General features: G+C 35.6%; 1 protein-coding gene across 1 annotated transcript in view; it reads left to right on the forward strand.

The window, feature by feature from the left end:
* LOC135078634 (probable G-protein coupled receptor CG31760) overlaps positions 1 to 25699 on the forward strand; it is an 86329-nt gene that overhangs the window by 50316 nt on the left and 10314 nt on the right. The window contains exons 3-7 of the mRNA XM_063973162.1: positions 3846 to 3971; positions 18221 to 18404; positions 24800 to 24986; positions 25250 to 25408; positions 25492 to 25630. Of these exons, the coding sequence (XP_063829232.1) occupies positions 3879 to 3971; positions 18221 to 18404; positions 24800 to 24986; positions 25250 to 25408; positions 25492 to 25630 (762 nt within the window). The 5' untranslated portion in view covers positions 3846 to 3878. The remainder of the gene's footprint in view (positions 1 to 3845; positions 3972 to 18220; positions 18405 to 24799; positions 24987 to 25249; positions 25409 to 25491; positions 25631 to 25699) is intronic.

A 25699-nucleotide genomic window follows, 5' to 3' on the forward strand; every position in this document is an offset into this window, starting at 1 on the left:
TTTTCAAGGGTTACCAAATATGCTTTAATTGATAGTCAAATTAAACAAGTAACAATATCATGTAATTAAGCCAATTGAGAAGTAAGAATTAAGCTTTAAATTGATGACTTAATCATTTATCGTACGTACCATGCTGCTTTAAATGCTGACTGTACAACGTGTTGTGTCCACTGAAAGCCTTTGACAGCGAGAGTAAATATGTAAGGGAGAGTCCGCTAATTTGGACCAGTTTTTTTCAATCCCATTTTACACATAGTTTTCTTTTGTTTTTGCTAATGTCCATGGTATATAATAAAAGATACATTATTCAACTTACTATTTCATAAGTATTAATTAACATGATTGTTGTAAATTTAGCAAAAATCAACAAAGTACGAGTTCAGAGCTTCGGTCCAATTTAGCCAACCGGTTCGATAATTTGTACCACAGGGTTACTAAATTGGATTTCAATAAATTTCAAGCCTATAAAAAAACTATGGCAAAATATTATACGATACATTCTTAACAAATTAGGAAACGAAAAGGAACAGTAGTTAATAACATATACAATCGATATTGTTTTACACGTTATCACGATTTTGAGTACAAGTTTTGTAATTCCAATTATCGTAACGCACACTTGTACCTAATCTACTTTGCCAGTCTTTTGCTTTCATTTATTGTTAGTCAAACATAACTACGCTATTATAACTTCAAAATATTATTTACTAAAAAAAATTTCAAAATCCTTTGGTAAAGTTCCATACAACTTGATGTGGTACAATTTAGCCGACTAGGTGATAGTGCTTTTAAAAAATCGGTAAAAAATATAGCTTATAAATACCGAAAAAAGTTTCAAATAATTGTAATCCACACTAACATACGCTTCCAAATAATATATTAGAAACACCCTGTGATCAAATTTAACAAAATTACAAACTAAAGATATATTGTCAAAAGTTACTTGAAAACAATGAAAAAATACTTTTCAAAATAAAACACACGTGTTTGTTGTGACGGCAAAAACCACATGGCCGATATTAATTGATTTCAGTTGTGTATCGCTGAGTGTTGCAATTACAGACATTCAATAAATACTTTACGAAATATGAGGGTGGTACAATTTACCCGGCGGTACAATATACCGAACTCTCCCCTACATCACACGTCGAATCAGCTCGCGGCTGCCAACTGAAATACTGTTACGTCACGTACAATTAACGTTACAGTTAAATTGAAAACCGATTTCGTAGCAATATTCGTAGCACTGTAGCACAGTCATTGATCGGCATGCAGAGTAGCCTTAATGCTACGATAACTACGTTCGATTTACAAACTTTATTATGTTTTTAATATCATTTGAGTAATTTAATTCTTAAGTGAATACGCACACTTACAGGCTAGATATGTACATACCATCCTAGAAGCATCTCACATCAGGTGCGATTAAGGTCCTGCCAGTTCTGCATAAAAAAAAACTTAATGGACCATTGAACCCATCATAGCATAAACATTTAGTTTAGCTTGAGGGTTTATTACATATTAGTTGCAGTGCACTTCACATTACTCACTCTTTAAAATGTTACAGATTTGGATGCGTATCTCCTCAAGCAATCTAAAAGCTTTGAACCGTTACGGTCAACGGGTGCATTGCGATTATAAAACCTATTATCCCTTTCCCAAGCGCTTTAGATGTTACAAACGTAATCTTGCATGTGCCACAGATACGATGATAAAAGTATCGCCAGCTCACCCGGTCCTGACCCGGAAACCCGGCCACGCGGCACCTGGCGCAAAACTGGCATTTCGCTTTTTGAATTTATTAGCTGGCTGGAGCCTAGCCCGGCTTATGACTTTGATCCAACACGCTATTGCCTGCCACACTTGTACTTTTTAGCAGACTGTGTGAAATTGGCGGTGAACTCATACGAATACGACACGTAGAGATTGTTGAGGGGAGTTTTGCTTCGATGTGGTTGGTTTTTTGAACGAATAATAGAGTAAAATTAACAAAATGTAAGTAAGTACATAGTTATTTTATTATCATCAACGACGACATCATAAAGGTAGCAGGAAAGCGCTGGACGCAGGCCGCTACCAACCGGGTAACATGGAAAGCATTGTGGGAGGCCTATGTTCAGCAGTGGCTGAGATGATGATGATGATGATGAGTTATTTTATTTAAATATCTTCTTAGATGGGACGGCTATAAATGAATGATCTGTTCTAAACAACCGTCTAAAGTCCAAAAGCAATCGAAGTCACTCAAGGGCAGCAGATTTATATTCGCGGCACATACACAAATCGTTAGAACGGAGTTGCGAAACGGGCATTGGGAAGGGTCCATTCAAAAGTTAACATCACCGAACTTTACACGGCTGTCTCGAAATAGAAGCAAAGACAACAACTTACCTGGCACCGAGGCATTTATCGCGATGATACAAAACAGTCACGATGAAGTAGGTCTTTGAGACGCGCGAAACTGTGAAATCTATTTGTGCAAGTTTATTTCCTGCAATACAAGGCACTGACAAAGATATGTATCGTAGCGAGAAAATATTTTTCTTTAACACAGTTTATCGAGAACACTTTGAAGGAGGTTGTATTGATTAAAGATAAAGCAATACGAAAAAAGGAGGTCAAAGAAGCAAGCAATTTGCGGCGCTGAAGTTTTTCTTTCAACTGTTTTGATAGGACAGGAAGCTGTTTACAGTGGGTACAATGTTTTTTCGTTGAAACACCAGATATTGACATCTCAGGGATTTATCTTTCATGAGTACGCGCTGGCCTAATGTTGTTATTACTATTATTTCATAGACTTAGTTCATTCATAACTCTTGGAACTGATGGTAGCTTATTACAATTTTCATTCAGTTATGGTATCTACATAAACGTACATTATTTTCTTTTCATGATCTTCTGAAGTATTGTAATACGAATGTTATAGCCTGACCAGGAACATAAAAACCCTCGCCATGTTGCGGAAAACTAATGGTACTAATTTCTTTTAATGGCAACAGTAACTGAAAACTTCATTATAATGTCACCTTGCATGTCAGTTTATTGCTGTCATAGTGTAAACAAACTTTATTTTAAATGTGCGCAATTGATTTTGTGAATAAATTGCTAAAATCTTTTTATAGTCGTGAAAGAAAAGTGGTTCACAATGTGTTAAAGTATTTGTCGAAGAGAAATACTAAGGGTTCGGACAATATTTTCATTGAATAATGTTTCCGACAAAGGTTGTCAAATTGACTGACATGTTTATCGTATAGTACAGTCAACTATGAAAATTAGCTGTGGTTTGTTTCAACTACCTATTTTAAAGTTTTTTTGTCACTTTTTAAGTGTTGAATTTTATGGAATTGGGAAAGAAGTACCGAGTTTGAAGCGTTCTTAGCAGACATTGCAGTTGAATATTCAAGTTCTGAATTTTATTATTGATGAATAATAAAATAAATCCCACTAGCTCGATTGATGGTTTCATTTAATTTATTTAAACCAGGTTACCTATAATAATATTTTTTCGTTAATTTATGAAAATATCAAATTAGCCCGTAATTCTGAATCCTGATACATAAAGTTAGCCTATTAATTTAACACAGGTACGACTGTACTCAGTGTTGCACTATCAAATGCAATTGACGCGCCTCTATGCCAGGGTTTTTATGTTCCTGGTCAGGCTATACCTAATATTTTTACCCGACTGCACCGGAAGAATATGGTTATGCTTTTTGATATTTTTGAAATGACGGATGTTCTTCTCGAATTTTAGAAAACTGCTCTAATTTATATTTTTACAGCCTGATTTAAAAACTACTCTAAATTATATTTTTACAGCCTGTATAATGTCAGTTTTGTTCCAGGGGTGCGCGCTATAGCGCGAATGGTGCGCCGACATGGGGGGGCCGCGGCGCGTGTCGAGTGCACTGCTGCTGCCCTTCGCGCTGCTCGCGCTCCCAACATCCGATGCCAATGCCACCACATACCGGGTGAGAAGACAAATTCTTAGTCCTTTGATCTCTATTTTTAACCGAATTCTAGGTTTTTTCTACTATAGTGCATTTTTTAGTTTGCCAGCCTGCTTTCTATTCTACTTTTTAGTGCATGCCGCTTCTGACGGTTTTTTTTTTGTATTAAAATATTAATTGCCCATAGGATTGGCTCTTGAGTGAAGACGCAATTTATGCAATAAAGATATTGACTAACTATAATATGATGAAGCAAGTTTTCCCAGAGATACCTCTTCCATAGCACCTTTAAGACTGAAACACTGACGTAACGTTGCACTTATTTTCCAATTTTTGGCTGTATAGATACGATTGATTCACATAATCAGCTCCTTCACGTTTAGCTTCTTTCCTCACATATCATCACACCATGTCCACCCAAGATCAATTTACACGATTTCTTTTACAAAGAGGCATCGCAAATCTTTTGCAAAAACTGAGCCGAAATAAAATGGAGATTTTCGCGCTTCCGGTGCTATCAAACGATGCCGTCAATACCACGGTAATACTATCTATACAGTATTCCAACTCGGCCATATTTTTGAAATAAATGTCAACAGCCGCGCGATATGTCACGGTATGACAACATGCGATAGGGCTGCCCACCTGTAGACCCTTTTTCATTACATCTGCCTATAGCCTGACCAGGAACATAAAAACCCTCGCCATGTTGCGGAAAACTAATGGTACTAATTTCTTTTAATGGCAACAGTAACTGAAAACTTCATTGGCATGTCACCTTGCATGTCAGTCTATTGCTGTCAAAGTGTAAACAAACTTTATTTTAAATGTGCGCAATTGATTTTGTGAATTAAATTGCTAAAATCTTTTTATAGTCGTGAAAGAAAAGTGGTTCACAATGTGTTAAAGTATTTGTCGAAGAGAAATACTAAGGGTTCGGACAATATTTTCATTGAATAATTTTTCCGACAAGGGTGTCAAATTGACTGACATGTTTATCGTATAGTACAGTCCACTATGAAAATTAGCTGTGGTTTGTTTCAACTACCTATTTTAAAGTTTTTTGTCACTTTCTAAGTGTTGAATTTTATGGAATTGGGAAAGAAGTACCGAGTTTGAAGCGTTCATGAGCAGACATTGCAGTTGAATATTCAAGTTCTGAATTTGATTATTGATGAATAATAAAACAAATCCTACTAGCTCGATTGATGTTTTCATTTAATTTATTTAAAGCAGGTTACCTATAATAATATTTTTTCGTTAATTCATGAAAATATCAAATTAGCCCGTAATCCTAAATCCTGATACATAAAGGTAGCCTATTAATTTAACACAGGTACGACTGTACTCAGTGTTGCACTATCAAATGCAATTGACGCGCCTCTATGCCAGGGTTTTTATGTTCCTGGTCAGGCTATACTTAGAATTTCTATCTAGTTTTGTGAATGTATTTTGTGATTGTAATTTTTTATTTTATTTTGACAAACAAAATACTTCGTGAATGAAATAGGTTAAAATGCATGTTGTTTTGTAATTAGTAGATTTATTAAAAAGAAAAATATTTGTGTTAAGATTTAGTAACAAATCTTATAAAGCGACCGTAAAATGTATGCGCCTCGACTGAGGCGTACAAAATGCTTGATTGTTATACAGGGTGTTAGGTAAATGGGTTTATATTATAAGCCTACAGTAGCCCATGTTAACATGTGCATATAAATGGTATGGTGAAGTTACAAAATTGATATCATCATTTTAATAATTTTAATTTTCATACAAATCTGATTTTATTTATTGAAATAAAATGATGATATCACTGACTTCACCATACCATTTAGGTATATGCATATTTTTACATGGGCTAGTGTCGGCTTATAAACCCATTTACCTAACACCCTGTATAAATAGGTACTTGTAATTATTTGTATATAAAAAAGAGCGCTTACTGTTTAAAAAACAACACATCGTCTGTTTATTACTGTGGCATATTCGCGACACCCCCGACTTTTGCATGTCGAGCGCATACCGAGATTTGAATTTCGAAGGAAAGCTCGCGTTTCGTCCGTTTATATGAAGTTACAATACTGTATGATAGTATTACCGTGTCAATACCCTTACTGTATGATAGAACATGTTACTATCTATCACACGATTCCGTCAATATACTCTAAGATAAAACATGTCATGCATGTTACATCTGCCGCGAATGATTTATGTCACATTAGGAAGACATGAAAAGCAAGCGTTTCTTATGAATACCTAGTTATGCATCCGTCAGCTCCCTCTGCTCTAGACTAAACAAGATAAGTCATCACTTTCCGCTCTACAGTGTAAGCATTCGTAGAATTGTTATTCACATAAGAGATGTGTCAGCAGAACTAAATTGTAAACACCGTACTGGACGACTGCGATCGGCCACAATATTAAATCATTATTAAATCGCCTCCAACTCGGCGAGGACGTGATCACTTAGTTTAATTAAATATAATCCTTTTTAAAAAGCTTCCACCCCGCTCCCGAAATCTGACTGGCGCAGCCGTTCGGATTTATTGCTGCAAGTTTTCCTAAAGTTTACGCGATTGGTGTCAAAATCCGCCGTTTAAATTCGTGATACTACGGGAAACTAATAAATCCGCCGAACCAAATAAATTTGTCATCGAAGTACGGGTGGAACGAGTATGCAGAGAACGGTCGGTTGGTGAGTAGAACTTTTCGCCAATCCTTCCACTCCTTATCCTCTGTGTAATTTTCATGCTTTTTAAATCGTAGGGAAATATTGCTACTCCGGGATAGAACTTCTCCCAGGGTATCGCATTTTGTGTTTTCGTCATAAAACTTTATCGTTAACACTTTTCGTTTAGATTTAAGTGAATTAAATATTGAAACAAAGTAAAGAAAATAAATTGAAATAAAGTAAATAAATTGAAATAAAGTAAATAAAGTGAAATAAAGTAAATAAATTGAATATTGAATTAAATTAAATAAGTTTATTGTGTAAAGTAAAAATTATTAAAGTTGTTAAGTTAATTGTCTCTCGAAATTGAACAATTAAATTAAGAACCACTCTTATTTTTACTGTGTATTTTTATTGTGTATTTTATTGTGTATTTTATTGTGTGTTTTACACGGTAATCACTACGTGTATTTTAATTGTGAATATTGTGTAAAGTACTGTTACAAATTCTGACTGGCGCAAAAATGACTTCACCACAAATCGAATCCGTACAAATCACGCCAATACCCAACGAGATGCTCAGATTAATTCCATTTTTTAATGGTGACAAAAAACATCTAAATTTGTTCCTTAAAAAATGTGAGTATGTTATATCGAGATATAGAGGTGGGGTTGAGCAAGATTTATACGTGTACCACGCTATCACTAGCCGCCTTACAGAAAATGCAGCAGCACTGTTATCAGAACAAGAAAATTTAACAAACTGGTCGGAACTTAAAGAAATTCTGACACAACATTTTGGAGACCCGCGTAGTGAGGCATATATTAACATTGAATTAGAATCACTAAAAATCAGATCGAATGAATCGTACACAGACTTTTGCAACCGCGTGCAATCATCCAGGTCAATGCTTATATCCAAAGTAAACACCATAGCAGACGAGTCAATCCGTCACGCCAAAATCACCATATACAACAACACCGCGTTAAACGTGTTTCTCTATAATTTACCAGAAAACCTTGTGCGCATTGTGAGACTAAAGGCACCGTCCACTTTGGAAGCCGCCCTCTCGATTGTGCTCGAGGAAGTAAACTTTATGGACCAATATAACATGCGAAGCAAAATGCATTCGCAACCCAAACCTAACAATTCGTTTACGCCAACTCAACAGAAATTTTCAGGCAATCAGCCTCATTTTGTCAGCTCTAATGCTTTCAAACCGATAATTCCTCCACAATTTAAATTTGGCCTTCCGCCTAATCAAGGCTACAAACCCTTCCAGCAATATGGAAATAAACCTTTACAACAATTCGGCTATTTCAAGCCTCCGCATCAACCAGGTTTCAGGCCGCCGCAGCAGTTCGGCTACAGGCCTCCACAGCAGTTCGGATACAGACCGCCCCAGCAATTTGGCTATAGACATCCTCCTCAGCAATTCGGTTACAAACCGCCTCAATTCGGCTATAAGCCACAGTTCGGTGCTCAGCAAGCCCAACAAGTCCAGCCGCCACGTATGCAGCTGACCGACGTGTCTATGCGTACGGCTACAAAACCAAACAATGTAAATGAAACAAACTTAAATGATCTGAACTACGATGAATCAGAACAGTCCTATTACGATCAATATTATTGTGAATACCCTATAGACGAATATAATAACATGTACAGCGAACAGTATTACCCTGATTTCGAGGAAACTCCCGAGGAAACCCAGGAAACTGAATTCCAACAGGATTTTCACGAAACAGCCTCCATCAAAGAACCGAACAGATAAATATTAATTGCGATCCTGAATTAACATTACCATATATTTACCTACCGGAACTGGATGCTCGCATGATGATCGACACTGGCAGCATGCGTTCGTTCTTCAGTCCGCGTATTGGCTATCAGTATTTCAGTAAATTCATAAAAAATGAACCATTCCAAGTTGTGAGTACACACGCGTCAAGTACGCACAACAAAACCATAGAAATCCCTCTTTTGCCAACTTTTAAATGCAGAAAATATCACAAATTTTATTTATATGACGTACACAAATGGTACGATGGTGTAATTGGACAAGATTTATTACAACAATTGGAAGCATTAATCGACATTAAAAATAGAGTCCTCAAAACTAAAACTGCATGCATTCCAATCATTTTAAATTACAAAAAATTCACAGACAACGTTAGAATGCCTAGTGCAACCGCTAATTACCGTAATGAATCAATCAATAAACAAAACGCAAACGCAGACGCGTTATCCCGCATAAAAGTAAATGCTCTTGATTCAGATAATCAGTCCATGAAAGTAAATGTTAGCAAAAAGGAAAAACGTATTCAAAAACATGTTGATAAAGTAGTAAAGAAAATAGAAAAATTATCATCAGGAAGTACAATAGTAATTTCCGACTCTACATCCTCAGAAGGAAGTAGACAATTAGGTTCAGAATATCCGATTCCATCGTCAAATAATTCAGACTGTGTCGATGAACAATCAAATAACTCACAAACTATTCATTCCGCAAAAGATACCGAATCACAAGGCATCCCAATCTTAAACGAAGCAATCGATAACAAACCTAATCAAATATTAGTCTTTGAACGATTCGATAATGAACTTTCAGTCAAAAACCTTTCACGCGATAAACAAAAGGTTCTTGAAGTACATTTACCTGATAATAATGCAGAATTAGTAAAACAGTTTTTAAAAAAATATATCAAACCTAAAACAAAGTATTTCATTTATTTTGAATCAGATCAACTTAGACGAATTTTCACAGACGTAATTATTAAACTTTTTAAGAAAGATGTAGTTCAGTTTTACGAGTGTACAGAACGGGTAAATTACATAGAAGACGAGGGTGAACAAAAAGCAATAGTTATCCAATACCATGAAGGAAAAACATGCCACCGTGGTATTAAGGAAACATTGATTAGAATTCGTAGAAATCATTTTTGGCCTAACATGCAACAAACAGTTTCCGCAATCATTAACGCTTGCGAAGCCTGCCGTAAAATGAAATACGATAGGAAACCCATAAAACCATTTTTGCAATTAACTAAAACTCAAGATTCCCCATTTCAGGAAATTTTCATTGATCTCTTCAGTATTGAAGGAATCACATATTTAACCCTAATTGACGCCTTCAGCAAATTAGGACAAGCAATAGAGATACCTAGCAAATCAACATCAGACGTTACTAGAGCACTTATGAAATATTTCTCATTCTACGGAATTCCAAAACGTATAAGCTCAGATCCAGGAACCGAATTTAATAACGAACTCATGAAAGAATTTCTAAATTTACATAAAGTTGAACTTCACATCGGAACCCCAAATAACCCTAATTCTATGGGACTTATCGAACGCTTTCACTCGACAATTATAGAGATCTATAGATTGGCTAAATACGAAAGACGATGTACAGATGCCGCATCAGTTATGACATATTCAGTAATGGCATATAACCACACCATCCACTCTGTAACTGAGTTAACACCATTTGAGGTAGTTTTTGGTCATACAGATTCAGATAGTCCATTTAGAATCAATTTCGAAAAGCAATATTATCAGCAATTAGTTCAAGATCATGCGAAACGTACAAAGCACTTATATAAATACATAGCTCAGAAAACGACAGCCAAAAAGGAAACCATTAGGGAAAAGAAAGGTGGTGAAACAGATATAGAGTTTCCCGAAGGAAACATAATATTTGCAAAAGACGTAAATAAGCGTAAAAGCAAAGACAAACCACGTTATGTAAAAGCAAAGGTTGTAGGCAAAGCCAAGCGAAACATCTTACCAATTAAAGTAGGTGATAGGACTACCAAAGTGCCTATTAAAAACGTAAAACGCCCTCCGCAAGTGGTGCCTTCTGCTAATGATAGAGACGCAGGCGCTGGCCCTTCAACTGCAACCGATTAAAGATAATATTCTAAGAAAATTACCCTGGTCTCAAAAATGTTCGACAGTTTCATAAATATTTCAGAGCAAATAAATAACAACTCTATCATTATTGATGAACGCTTGAAACGAGTTGAAAGCCTATTGCAAAACATAACGTCCACACAAAACGATTGGACTTTTTCTACATACATACTAGGAGTGTATAACATATTCATAAGTAGTTTCCGTACAATATTTATAAGATTAAGTGAAATAGAAACAGCATTAGCATTAAGTAGAGTATCCATTTTACACCAAGCAATTGTAAACTCTACAGAATTATTGTATCATTTAAAGTTAATTTCAAACTCTGCCAATTTAGTTTACCAGCCTACGGAAAGTAATTTGTTAAATTTAGAAGAAACTATTTGTGTAAAATCTTATATGAAACAGGATCAGATAACATTTATTTTAGAAATACCATTGATAGATAATTATACTTACAATTATTATAAGATATACTCACTTCCTATATTCCAAGAATCCCAAAACGTTACACTTTTCATTTTCCCCAAATTTCCTTACCTTTTGGCGAAGGGTTTGAAATACTTACCGATCGTAACACCGTGTCGCCCGCTTGCCGCCGGCGATCGCTTCCTGTGCTCTACGGACAACCAGGTTCTACATAACGAGCCTACCTGCGTGGAACAGCTGATGAGGTTCAGTAAGGACCTTACCTCCTGCAAGCAGCACCAGATCCAGCTGGAAGAAGTAAAACTCCAGCAGCTCAACGCGAACAACTGGATTCTGTACAGCAGACTGAAAGCCACGCTGACCAAACACTGCGACAGCGAAGTCAGTAAGCAGTCAGTCTTCGGCACGTACATCATCACCATCGATGAGCCTTGTGACCTGGAAATCCATGGCCTGCAGATCCACCATCGACTCTACATTTCATCAGACATCGTAGAACACATACCGGTGATTCACCTACCCGAGCTACCTGTAAACGCAACGCTATCCGGTGCACGCGCACTCAATATGCATGGAATCAATTTGGATGAAATCAAATACATGTCGTACGCCCTGAAACACAGTGCAGCAATCAGTGCTAGTGAAAATGAAACAGACACTTCTTATTTTACATACTTTACATTTGTATTAGTTTTGATTCTTTTTATGTTAATTGTGTTAATTGCCTTCCGCAAACATGTAGAAATTTTATGTAAACGAAATTATCGGAATACTCATAAAAATGAAACTTCCGATAATTTCTCACTTAGGGAGGGAGGAGTTATGCATCCGTCAGCTCCCTCTGCTCTAGACTAAACAAGATAAGTCATCACTTTCCGCTCTACAGTGTAAGCATTCGTAGAATTGTTATTCACATAAGAGATGTGTCAGCAGAACTAAATTGTAAACACCGTACTGGACGACTGCGATCGGCCACAATATTAAATCATTATTAAATCGCCTCCAACTCGGCGAGGACGTGATCACTTAGTTTAATTAAATATAATCCTTTTTAAAAAGCTTCCACCCCGCTCCCGAAATCTGACTACCTACATACCCTCTCTTATGATTGCATGACGAGTTCACTTCCTTTCAATATAGGAAACAAATAAGTTAATGTTAATTGCGATACGCTAACGTGGCTATTAATACGATACAAAGCAAATTCTGAAACTAAAATTTTCATACTTACTTATCCATAAATACATCAGAACATTAAGCAGTTATTAATTGTAGGCGCTTAAGGAAAATAGCCTCAAACCACGACCATTAACCTTATCCAGGGATTCCTACTGGGATTATGGGAAGTATATAGCGGGAGTCCATTATTCTAAGACTATTTCTTAAGAAAACGTCCAAATAACTTAAAGGATTTCAGTAACACGAAACATTTTCATATTAAATTATAAATTGATCAAAATATGATAATTTTCTTACACCAGGCAAAGTGTCGTAGAAATAAAATGTAAAATGCCTTTTATTATACGTCATACTTATACCAAAATCTCTAAAAGGAATGAAGTACCTCTGAATTTACTTTATAACGCGGACTGCTATGCAATCTAGGCAGTCGCATAACGTTTCACTTGCAATTTCCTAAGTTCTGCCTTCTAGTTCCACAAATTTAGGAATTCAGAGGCAATACCGCACGCTGCCAGCTGCAGACTCGAGAATAGCCGAATCTAGCCAGAGCGCAAGCCGCCTGGTGATGTGATAGCCGTGTGCAATTGCTCAGGGTTGCCATGCATGCTATGGTCATGGAAATAATATAACTTTTGCCACCAAACTATGTACAGATTTCCTTGACGGCGCATTGTGAATATGAGGAATTTTAGTTCGCAGTTGGTAGTAGGTATAGTTTGTAGATAAATGGAAATAAGGCCTGTAGGTTACTGTCACAACATAACCTAAGTTGATTTTATAAACGGATTTTAATTAAAGCATTGTGTTTTGATACTTTATAACTGTCTTCATAATAGGGGTGTCCACTTTGAAAAAACATCGATGTTTTTTTCGATTCGATATTTTGAAACTGTACATCGATTTCTTTCGATGTATTGGAAGAAAACATCGATGTTTTGTATAAATCGAGTACTTTTTTAAGATTTTTTAGAATCCACTAATTTAAGCATTGTATTATTAAAAAACAGTAAAAGCCATACATGAGAAAAATTATGAGAAACATTATACAGTGTGAGTCACGTTAAAGTGCACATATGAAAATAGGTGAAACTAGACCTATTTTTATCGACAAAAAAAAGGTAAAAAAATTTGAGATTTTTTTTTATTTTTTATAGAATTTTTTTTCTTCCAATTAGGTACTTCTCGTAAAGAAAACGTAATAACTTTTAAACTAAGAGGTATATCCTTATCAAATAAAAACAGTAATAATGCTTAATAATAAGCGATACTAAAAAAATACATAAAATATCTAGAAAATGCCAACAAATAATAAAAAAATATACTTTTTGAAAAAAATCTGCTTTAAAATTCGTGTTTTTTTGGTTATTTGATAAATTTCTCCAAATAAGGCCCCCATAACAGGTGGTTTTTATTACTTTGTATTATTTTTTGTAACCCAAGTATTTCCAGAGTTCTTTTGGAAGACTTTGCAAAAACAACAGTTTATTTAAACGTTTGCCTTTCAGCCAATGATATTAAAGAACTATAGATATGTTACGTTCATAGAAATTACGATTTGAATCCGTGCCGAGCTATTCCAAATTGCACACATTGACAAATGTAACTGATAAGTGAAACAAAAGATACGAAATAGCACGCAAATGAAAGAGATAGCTATAGTTTTAACGATTCTGCACTAACTAATCTATGTCCGCAGCGCACGCATCCTTATCGCTCTAACGTCAAAACAAGATCGCTTTCTCTTTCTTAACTTGAACATGGCGCATGGCGTCTTGATTGTTTGCATAAATAATTGAAAATATAAATACTAAATAATTTTGCATAATCACATGTGGTAAGAGATCCCTTGTATTTTGTTTACTTTAGAGTCATAATTGATACACTTTCGAAACACACACGATGGCATTTTTTATTTATTTTGGTAAGAACAGGAACTTACGGTGTGGTACGCACGCGATTGCACACGACGCAGGCCACACGAAGACTAAACACAAGACGTCCCAATTGGGACGTATTTGAGTATTCACAGCGCGAGCGCTTATAACATATCTGCTTTTGTTTTTATATAATATCATTGCTTTCAGCCTATTTCTTTGTTGATTGACACAAACAAACTCGCCAACTGACACGCGTGCGTGACGCGACATTGACATAACAGTTTTTTTTTATTGTCACTAGAGACACTACTCACTGCACTCGTACGCAGTGTTACCAACATTTTTAAAATACAAGTTTGGTTGTCCGTATAAGTAAAATTTTAGTGGTCAGACTTGAGTTTTATGAAATTTTAATTGGGTATCATCGATTCGATGTTTTAATACTGAAAACTTAAAAACATCGATACATCGAGTATTTCAATAGCTTTTCAAAACATCGGATCCATTCGATGTATCGCATTGTAAACATCGATGTTTTCAATACATCGATGTATATCGAATATCCCTACTTCATAACTGGTAGCAGTCTAGGCAGGGTTTAAATACTAGGAGTTTTTGTACTTTGTCAACCCTAGAAATAGTCCGGTTGGGTTCGCGGTAAAATCGGACCGCTGAACGCGATGAAGACGTAATCTCAACCTAATAGGGTTGCCAATGTATCAATAAATGAATAGCCATAGACATCTTCGCAGTCAGCTATGTTTTATGTCAGAGTTAGCTAAAAAGTACAAAATATTTGAATTAATATTTGTTGGGTCGGACTTCATGCCCCAGTTTTTTACAACTGACTCTACTTGTCATTATTCGGCTGAGCGCTATGGTGGCTATGTCTCTACATAGGTAAGTATAGGAGGATGTATGGTATTTGATTTCTCTCCTGTGCTAATTTCTAAGGAGAAAAGCGAAAAATCCGAATTTCTAAGTGGAAACCCTGGAGTCAGTTGGCCATAAAGGTACGATCGTAACGTAACTCTAACTTGGCAACAAGTATAGCGCTGGTAAATGTTAGTAAGTAGGACAGAACGATCGTATCCATATCCTACTTACTTTCCGATAAGTAATCGTGGAAGGAAAAATAAATCGTAAAAATTCTTTACCATAAAATAGGTATGTGTCCCGTTTTTATATGGACAGAGATAAAATGTTCAGATAGTACCTAGAGAGATATTTACACGCAAGGATGTATACTAAAGTAAAAGCATAGTGCTCACTTTTCATTTTGTTATTCTCTGTTTACCACTGGCAAATAAAATCAACCTATTTACTTATGCTATTAAGCCTTATTAAAGACTTTGTAACAAATCCTACATATAAATATTCAGGACTTTAAAACATATTGTTTTCAAACATGCTTAAAACACTTTAGACGTTATTAGACACTTTCCAATAGCTTTACTTGCTTGTCTGGGAAATATACAGATTTAAAGTTCATAAAATCAAACCAAAACTTACACCGCCTAATTTTGTACGAGTTTCATAAAGCTATAATGCCTATAAGCGTAAAGTTTTTCATATCGTTCTATGGAAAGTGCGTTTATTTAGGTAAAGGGTGGCTCTTCAAATAGCTTAGGGCCCTTGTGCCTGGCCGAGTGGGGCCGAGTGCTGGTACATATTTAGCCCTTACAAACCGTTCATGTAGACACGTTACGTCAATCACAATACTAATAATGTTTACGTACTTATTACCAACTAGCTTTTGCCCGTGGCTTCACCCGCGTTAAATTTAGTTTGTCACAGATCATCATAAATTATAGCCTATACATATGTATGTATATGTATGTTAATCTAGGTTATAAACAATAATACTGTAAAGTTTCATCAAAATCCGTTCAATAGTTTTTGCGTGAAAGAGTAACAAACATCCAGACATCCAAACTTTCGCTACAGAGAGTAGAACCCATCGAAAAAGGACTCATTAGGAATCACAATGTCGATTATGGAAAACACAAATATTAAAAAACTCACCGTCGCGTTTGTTCTCTGTTTAGCCATCAATGTAATTCCAGTATACCCAGGATGGACAGTTCGACTTCAATGATAGTAGAGTAAGTCCCAAATCTACATTTAGGTAATAGTTTCCAAGACATGGAGATCTAAGTAAAATCAAAACTTTACTAATATTAAGCCCAAATCTTGACCGTGATTTAGGTACCTACTAGTTATCTAGGTTTGTAGTAGTAGGTTAGTGCCGATACCGTTGAGAGTATTTTAATGAGCTCCTCGAAGTTCAATTCTAATTATTCTGAAGCGGATAACTTAAATTACCTACTTACTTATGGATTCAGTTTGACCTTTGCGACGTTCGTTAGATACTCGTACCTACAGAAGTTTTCCGACATCTTAGTCAAAGAAGGTAGATACGATTTTTTTTTTATTAAATTATTATACAGTTATAATGACTTGCTTAATTTGCACTTATTTCAAGTTAAAACTGAAAACCTAGTGTGAAAAATAATTCTAAACTACATTCGGCAAAAAATTCGATTACACTTTCTCATGGGTACTTACTTCGGATATCCGTCCAATTTATTTGTTTACTTCGAGTTAATCGTTTCCAAATTCATTCCCGATCACGTGTAATCAAAGTTTAATCCTTGGCAGGCTTTGAATTGAGAAATCAATTAAAACCTGTGATTGCTCTTGTAAACCAAACTTGACCAAGATTTTGGCCTGAGAGTACTTTTAGAAGCTTTTTTAATTAAGTGTTACATATAAATAATAAATAAATTAAGGAGTTGAAGCTCTTGGCAAACATTTAAATCAATTCCTGCAAATAAATTCCCTCCACACACGTCTGAGCAGAGGAAATTAGAGATAAATGAACTTAGAAACTTTCCCGACAGCTGCACGGCTCATTCGGAACTCGTTAGGGACTGCTACTGTGTAATAGTTGACATTCAGCGAACACCTCCATATCCCAGTTAATTACTTAACCGACACGGATCGTCGTCAAGGGGCATATCCCATTACAAGTGAGCGCAAGTAAATATTTATCTTTATGCCCCCTTAGTCAGTAATTAGAAAATTAAGACGTGTTTATTATGGTGTGGGTAGCTCTTTACGTTGAAGTAGTAGTAGGTTTAAGCTTTATAGTTGCAAGTGTACACCTATTGAATCAAAGCAAATCAAAAATACATATTTTTCAGTGTATTATCCAAGTTCTAAAATTCCCGGATACAAATTGCGTAAATTATTTGTAACCATCGCCATCGGTCATGAAACTATTTTTGAATCTAAATCTATTACCATTTCTGCTTCAAATCATCCTGTCGGTATCCACATTAATTAATGCCAGAGCACAATTAATGTTAAACGCTCTGCGACAATCATAACCCAACGATACGTTAGCTGTTTCGCCACTCGTAAATTTTGGGAGTCACATGTCGGTTTCCTTAATTAGGGACGGTTACAAATGGGCCCCTGTTGTTGACACAGAGGCGTTATACGCATCATTTAGGGAACACACGGCATCCTCGATGTAAATCAAACACAACACCTAATTTCTACCTTTGGGAATTAAAGACCTATGTATTTGGAAATGGGTACCTACTAACGAAGGTTCCTGAAAGCGTTCAGACTTCGGTGTTGTGAGGTTGGTTTGAGGATTCTTAAATCTCGCTCTAGTACCTAGGTAACTTATTAACAGTTACAATGTTCGCTATGTAGTTACAATGTACTTAACATAGAAATTAACTCACTGTCCCACATGTACATCAAGAATAATTTTGATATAATCGTAAAATCAATAGTGCCTAGTTTAAACTGTCGTAAACCTACCTTAGCCGTAACCTCAACAATGTAGTCACCGCTCCGGTCTTATTAAGAGCACATACAATTTTAATATGGCTCTTGTAAAACACTTTGCCGATTAAATTAAAGTCCGACTAGAGTACTGAGTTTCTTTTGGGAAATTGGGACTAGCGGATAACCTTATGTACCCTACCTAAATACATGGGCTGGTAGTATGGTCATTCCCAGGACCATGAAAGGCTGATGAAGATCAAAAGAGTTTTCCCTAACTTTACTAAGGTGCCAAAGTAGCTCTTCTAAGTACCTTCATCGTCATTTAGCTTATCCTAATGTAATAAAATGAAAATGGCTTAATTTTAACAGTTCTTTCTTACTTTTTCAGGAAGATGTAGAGTCATCGTTGCGACTAGTGCACGCAGTGGCATCGGGCGCGACTGGTGCTCTATGCGTGACGCATCGGTACGGAAGATTGCGCGCTCCCCTGCACGCGGCGCGCTGGGACACGGTGAAAGCACGCGCAGACCTGGCTGCGAACGTGCTTCATCAGCTGGGGTTGGAAACTGCTGGTTAGTGATTGTTAGTGTTAGTGGTTGAAACATCACGCCTGGTATCGCGACTATAGTTACAGTCGCTCTTGCTGGCATCTCGTTATGGGTATGAGGGTTCAAAACATTCGAGACTTCGGGTAATGTTGTTGGGAACTTGAGACTAGCCTTGCAGTTTCCCTATGGGTATAATAGTGCAAATAAAGGGTTCGTTACATAGTAAGTACCTACAAGGGTCCACATGTTTGATGTGATCACAGTAATTTTGGATCAGTTCGGTTGTAGATATTGGCTCTGTGCACGATTACAGCGCCAACTAGCGTCCATAACTTTGTGGGCTCTGTCACATTGACATTTAGGTCGTTTATTTGTGGAAAAATATCGAAATGAAAAAATAACCTCAGAATACAGAACAAACCAGAAGGAGTGTTCGATAACATTTCTACGCGGCAACTTGTGTCCAAAATACTTCCCCTCCCGCGCCCCTCTACCCCCTTTAGTGTTACTAGCGCCGTGTGACACCCCCATTTTTGGGGTAAAATTATGTAATTTTTTAAAGAGATGTTAAACAAGTAAAAAATAAGTAAGTGAAATAAGTACACACGGCCACAGTGTTAACTATCCATTTCCGTTTTTGCTCTCGCTCTCATCAAATGGTGATTCTTTGCGATAGAACGAGACGACATGACTGGCCATAGGCATAGATAGTACCTACCTACCTATGAATTTAATTTTTACTCCGAAGTAACTAAGTGTAGATGATTATTTATTTCTATTAAATAGTGTAATATACTACATGTAGGTATAATATGTTATTTAAAAGTCAATTACAAAAGTCGAATATAAATTTTAGAATGCGAAGTAAAACAAAAAAGAAACTTAAGGTTCTTTATTATGTAAACATATCGACAACAAAACATTTGTTTACGGCGCAGTAGTGCTTTTAGTTTAACTTTTCTTGGAGTCAAAAACAGAATCCAAATCAAAAACATCACCAATACTTGAATTTGATTGCGAGGCAACTCTGGCTGTGTATCCTGAAAGAAAATCAGAGTAAGTATGTAAGCAATAATTAATTATTTAAAATTATTATTAAATATACAAATATTGCTGCTGCTGATCTGTTGATACCAATGCCTCACTTTTGAATAAATGGGAAAGTATGAAATTCACGATAGTAATTTATTATCTCCTCATTATTTAGGGAGTAATATTATAAATTAATTCAAATATTAAAATCAAATCAAAATCAAAAATATTTATTCAGTTTAGACCACAAGTGGCACTTATCATTTAATTAATCAGGTTGTCATGTCATGGATGAAATTACACTAAAAACTAATTAAAACAAAAAGGATGGGGAAAATATTCCATTATTCTGTGGTAACGCTAACAAAATTAACGCGTGAATTTTTTATAGACAAATGTAATTCAATATAAAAAAGTAGGGTAAAATATTCCGTTGACCTGTGGCAACACTTACAAAATACAACCGTGATTTTTTTTGAAAATTATTATTTAATTAAAATGAATTGGAAATGTGCTACTTACGGATAAAACATGATCCCATGCACTTTCTTCGTAATTCCAGTAGCATTCTTACATGTTGGAACGGCACAAGACGGCATAATTTAATTATAAAGTGTCAATCTGACGGATATGTAAACAATGCGCGCGCCAGCCATTGACTAATTGCTCTAAAGTCAAATTACCTAGTGCGATTCGGAGTAATTTATATGAATACACATTTACGCCCGTTGACGGTTTCTGGTTTGTTCCGTATTCTGAGAAAATAACAAATATTTTCGACTAATAAATTGTTGTGATACCACGATTTGGATGGAAAAAAGGTTTTGAAATCATTTTAGTCATTCAAATCAAATGAGGTAAGTCCGAAAAGTGTGTTTGATTTTGATTGTGTCAGGGTTTGTTTACTTCATTTATAGTTGTAGTTTTACAATAAAACAAAAAGGAAAAGCTACTTTAACGGTTTCATTATATTACAGTAAATACATTTAAATGTTCCTGTATCGCTAGTAATAAATTAAATATCGTTTTCAGATCGAAATGAGTATTGTTTTGAAGACCGGGTTTGTGAGTGTTACAATATGGTTACAATATCAAATTCCAACCACAAACCGTATTTAAAGGAAAGTTGTTGATATTGGCTGGACAAGTCCGAGATGTAGAAGAATTAAGAACAAAACAAGGGCAGAGTTCAATAATTCACGCTCTCATCATAAGGCAAACATCTGTGCACAACAACTACTGTGACTCATTTTTGTACTACCACGTTGTATAGTCTAGTTATTTCCAAATTGTAAACGGCTATTAAACCAGCCCTATCGAAATACAGTCCACTCTTTTATTTAAGTACCCAGTAGGACCCTTTTCATGCGATTAATTAATGATATTAAAATGTATTATGTAGAATCGCTTTGCCATTGACAGATACATCTAATGACAGAGCTTACATTATTTCTACTTTTGACCACCATGAGCGCTGCGATAGATTATGTTACCCCCACCTAGTACTTCGCACCCAGCGAATAGGACTTGCATGAAAGTCTCTAATCACTAGGACGAGTACATTACATCGGAATGAATGAAAAATGTTTATGGAAGAATCATTTGGGAATCTGATAAACTTTCACTCTACAAAAATTACCTGTAACTTGCAGAATGAATGACCTAACATAGAATGTAACAATAGAAGAAAAGGTAACACGTATAAAAACAGGCTGAATGCTATTCAGAGAATTCAGGCCTAATAAATATCAATAGCGTTAAAAATGACCATTAAGGAGAGTAGGGTTGGGGAAGTATTAGATCCCAAGTAACATTTTACTCCATTTAAGAGTTCACATTTAGTTCCAATGTGTACTTAAAGCATTAGTACAGTTCACTCGTGATGTATAAGCTGTATTATTGCAATTAATTACACCTATACCTGTCTAAGGGACTTATAGGAGTGTAGACTAGTGTAGAGTTATACTTTTATACGATTGTTGGTGTTATAATACTCTAACAACTATTCTTTAGTCAGCCATCTGACTAAGAGCATTATAGGAGGGTAGAGATACGGCAACCGCTGTTTAACGGCCTACTTGTATGATGTTATAGAGCTAGCATTTTAATAGAACACACGTGGTCATTTATAAAGCCAAAGGCTGTTATGTTTACTTGTTTTAGACTGTTATACAGCTAGTAGCTGTAGTAGGACTTGTTTGTGTTAATAAAATAACCTTTTTTTACTATCTGTACAAAAGTGTTTCAATGGTTCGCATGTGCACTGTAGGCTGTTAAAAGGACTATATGTGTTGTCCATTAACATCAATAGCAGTTTATTTGTCCACAAGTACTACTCTTATTTGCTTTAAGCTGAAAATGAATGTGAATGTGATATTCTATTACACTTTTCCCCAAGCCTGTTTTTAGTTGTATTTATGGTGGTTCTGTACATGATGCAGAGGAAAATATTATGCCTGAACCTGAAAGTTCCCTTCAAAATATACAGATATCAGAGTGTGATGATTGCAGTTCTAGTGATAGTGAATACAATTTTGATTTAGACAATTATTTAACCTTTAGCAAAAAAATAAGAACATGGGCTATTGAAAATCGTATTCCTCATTCCGCTTTGAATAAATTGTCAGGCATAATAAACGAATTTAAACCGGGAACACTACCGTCTGATGCTTTAGGTATTCATACTTGACTATTAGTACCTGGGCTAGGCGATTTAACGGACATTAATAATTTTTATTGCGGATCTCTAAAATTTCAGTATTTGAAAGAATTAAAGATACACAATTGACCTGAACTAGGTACATCTTAAAGCTGTACATAAGTTCACATTAGAATAAATTTATAGACATTAGCGCTGTAGTGGTACAAATGTGGAACTTCATATAGATAACAGCATTCTAAAAGAACACATGTGAACCTAATATACGCTCACCGCATTAAATTGGAGTTATAACCGTTCACATAGCCGTATTTCATTTCCACCATTTTGTTCTACATAACCTAAAATATTTACCAAATAAATCTCCAAAATTAATGCAGATTTATCACAAAATTCGCAGATAGAGCGGTTGAGTTTTGGTTTCATGTTATAATTAATTACCGTAGTATAATTATAATGCCAATACAATATCAAAAACTGAAAATTGTAGATTTCCTCTCAGCCAGTTTTAAATATTTTAAAATGAATATCGCGTTTTTACAGAGGCGCGTAAATATTTTAGCTGTAAATATGTATACATTTCACGATAAAGTTGCATTCCCAATGGCATTAACATTATTAAGTATTTAAAACCCGTGTTATTATTTGCATAAATGATTATATTATCCGCCCGAGTTGTTTCCTCTTGGCACTCACGTACAAATACCAAACTAATATTAAAATGTGGAAGTAATTTAGGACACACGTGAACTTTATGTAGCATTGGAGTACTTTTGTCGGACTTTATAACTTTGAAAGCTGTGCATTTAGCCACTTGTTACTCTTTATTGTCCTCACGTACGTTGTATGGTTCACACTGCGTCCCATATAGTGCCGTAAGTCAGCCTTAAGTACGATGTTACTACTTAAACTGCTATTATAATGCTATTATACTGCTAATGTACAGCCATAGTGAACTTAAAGCTGTCTAATTTGTGCCCAAACTGGTTCTATAAAAGCATTATAGCAAGCTATACAGCTCGTATACAGCTGACATACACAGCTTGTGGAGTACATGTGAACGACTATTGAACTCTTAAATGGAGTAAAATGTTACTTGGGATGTAATTTCAGGGTACTGAAATGTGACGCTGTCAAGTAGATTTAATTTATATGTAAATGATTTGACATTATCAGTACACGGACGTGTGATATGGTATTGCATTCTCTTCCCTTTTATTATTCTTAACGCCTACGCCTCTGTGAGAGACTCAATATCGCGAAATCATGTTGAGCAAATTCGATTGTTGAGTCTCCAATATTTCCCAGAACGGGACGAAAAAGTATACATGGGTCTCAGTAATAAAAATCAAACAGTAACGTTTTCCTCATGAGGGTACCTACTTGAAAAGTAACATCCCATGTTTGTATAACATTATCTACCATATTACGTCCACATTCTACCGACATAAATTTTTGTGTAGTTTTATTTTTTACCTACACATTCTATCTAAGCTATTTATAAATATTGAAATTAAGATTACACTTACAATGTTAAGGTAATTAATATAATAACCTTATTATTATAAGTAATTAATTAGTTAATCCTGTTTGTGAAAGTATACTTAATAAAACCTACTATAACTACCTAGTGGTGAATATTTAGAAGAAGAATTAAGAGACGAGATTATAATACATACGAGTAAGTAGGTAGTAGGTAAAATATTTTTTCCGCAACAATATTACTGAAAATATTGCACAACTGAAAGATATAATAAAATCAATAACGGTTTAGTTTAGCTTATTATTTCATACACAAATACCAATTCTACGAGTATGTATGACATACGAGCGCACCTATGACGCGTCTGAATGCAGGCAAACGTGACATTTGAAAGCTGACCTAATTATTGGCTATTTTCATTAAATAGAACTCCACATATTAGTGGCTTTCATAAGTCAATCGGACAATCGGATGAATTAGGTCATATCAATTACCGTTCTCAATAGGAACCATTAAATGCAGAGAGGGTCTGTCTGTCTGTACAAACCTTCTGCTATCAGTATATAAATAAAGTAGCTAAACTTTTCCTTGTACAAAAGAGCATTTTAAAGTTTTCCTACAATTTCAACGATCCTATTTCTATTACATCTCTAATCTCTTTCATCACTTTTCATAGCTCTAGTGGCTCTAGTTAGCTACGTTATTAATAATATTGTAATTTTGTTACCTAGTAAGACTGCTAAGACGCGGTGTGCGCCCTAGAATACGTACACCCCGTTGGATACACAACAGTTTCTATTATACGGCAAACGTGACGTCGCGTAGCCTGGTCCTATATAAAAGCCCTTTAGATAATTTTAGAGAATTGTACCTGCTTTGATCGTAATGCACCTGACTGACTTGACGGCTGTCTGATGCAGACGCAGTGGTCAACCCGAACTAGAAAGCCAGCGAGTCGAAATCGAAACCCAAAACTTAACTTCAAAGTTGGTAATGTTTGCCTACTCATGCGGTAGCTTACTGTTGTAACCGAGTTTAGATTTATCTACTTTGTCTTCAAGATATCATTGGTAAATTACGTTTCGATATTTTTCTGAAAAAATAATCACATTCATACTATACATTAGTAGCTTAGCTAGTAGGTAAGTAAGAAGTTAACTAGATACAAGTTTAGCCTAAAAAAACTAAGCTCTTCTTACAAAAACCATTAAAAAAGTAAACAAACGTATTCTTACTTCATTCCAGAAACCCTAATGGCAGTATCTCAAGGGCTGGTGATGGGGTCAGAACGCGCGGTGGGCTCTCGAGCGCTGGCGCTTCGGTCCGATGGGGTGGTCAACAGTGCGGTGGCCTGGGAGCGCTACGGCACTGCGGAACCGGTGCCCGTGGTAACACCACAACTGGAAAAACCGCCTGACCCTGAATATCCTTGGTAAAAAAACAAATGTTTTAAATTATTTCAAGATAACTTTCACACGAACTTGTTTAGCAAGAATATTTTAAATTAAAGTTATAAAAAGTTTCTTCGCTAAGTTCACTCAAACTACTTTGATGTTTCCCGCGCAAAGCCGCAAACACATGTTTATTTTAACGTTCCGAGGAAAAAGCATCGATAAAATTTGGAAGTGTACACTTTAAGCCAATATTAAAAAGCAAACATTTTGAAAACAATGTCAATAATTTTTTTTACAACAGGTACGTTTCGGCACACAATAGTGAATCTCTTCGTTCATCCAAATTTATGCCTTCTCCGATTGGAGTCCAAATGGAAGGCTGGTGGACGTATCCTTATTACAGTTGTGAAGCAAAACGGTGGCTACTCTCGTACACTGTTCCAGTCTCAACAGTTCGTGGGTAAGATTTTAATAATTATTTAAATAAATCTTGTTGCAATTACATTGCAGAAAGGCATATTTTTAGATAACATTTATTTTCAGTTTGAAAGGTGTAGTCTCCCTTGATATTGATATATCAAATTTGGAAATAAATCAATGTGAAGCAGAAGTTGAAGATGACTGTAGTAATCAGATTTATTCATTCCATGGTACGCACAAGTGCCCAAACGAAACTACTTATGTACGTATTACCTAATTATTATGTCTATAAAAATACAATTCTGCTGATTTTACTTAAATAATGTCTTAT

This window comes from Ostrinia nubilalis, chromosome 15 (assembly GCF_963855985.1).
Source record: "Ostrinia nubilalis chromosome 15, ilOstNubi1.1, whole genome shotgun sequence".
NCBI classification, from domain to species: Eukaryota; Metazoa; Arthropoda; class Insecta; order Lepidoptera; family Crambidae; genus Ostrinia; species Ostrinia nubilalis.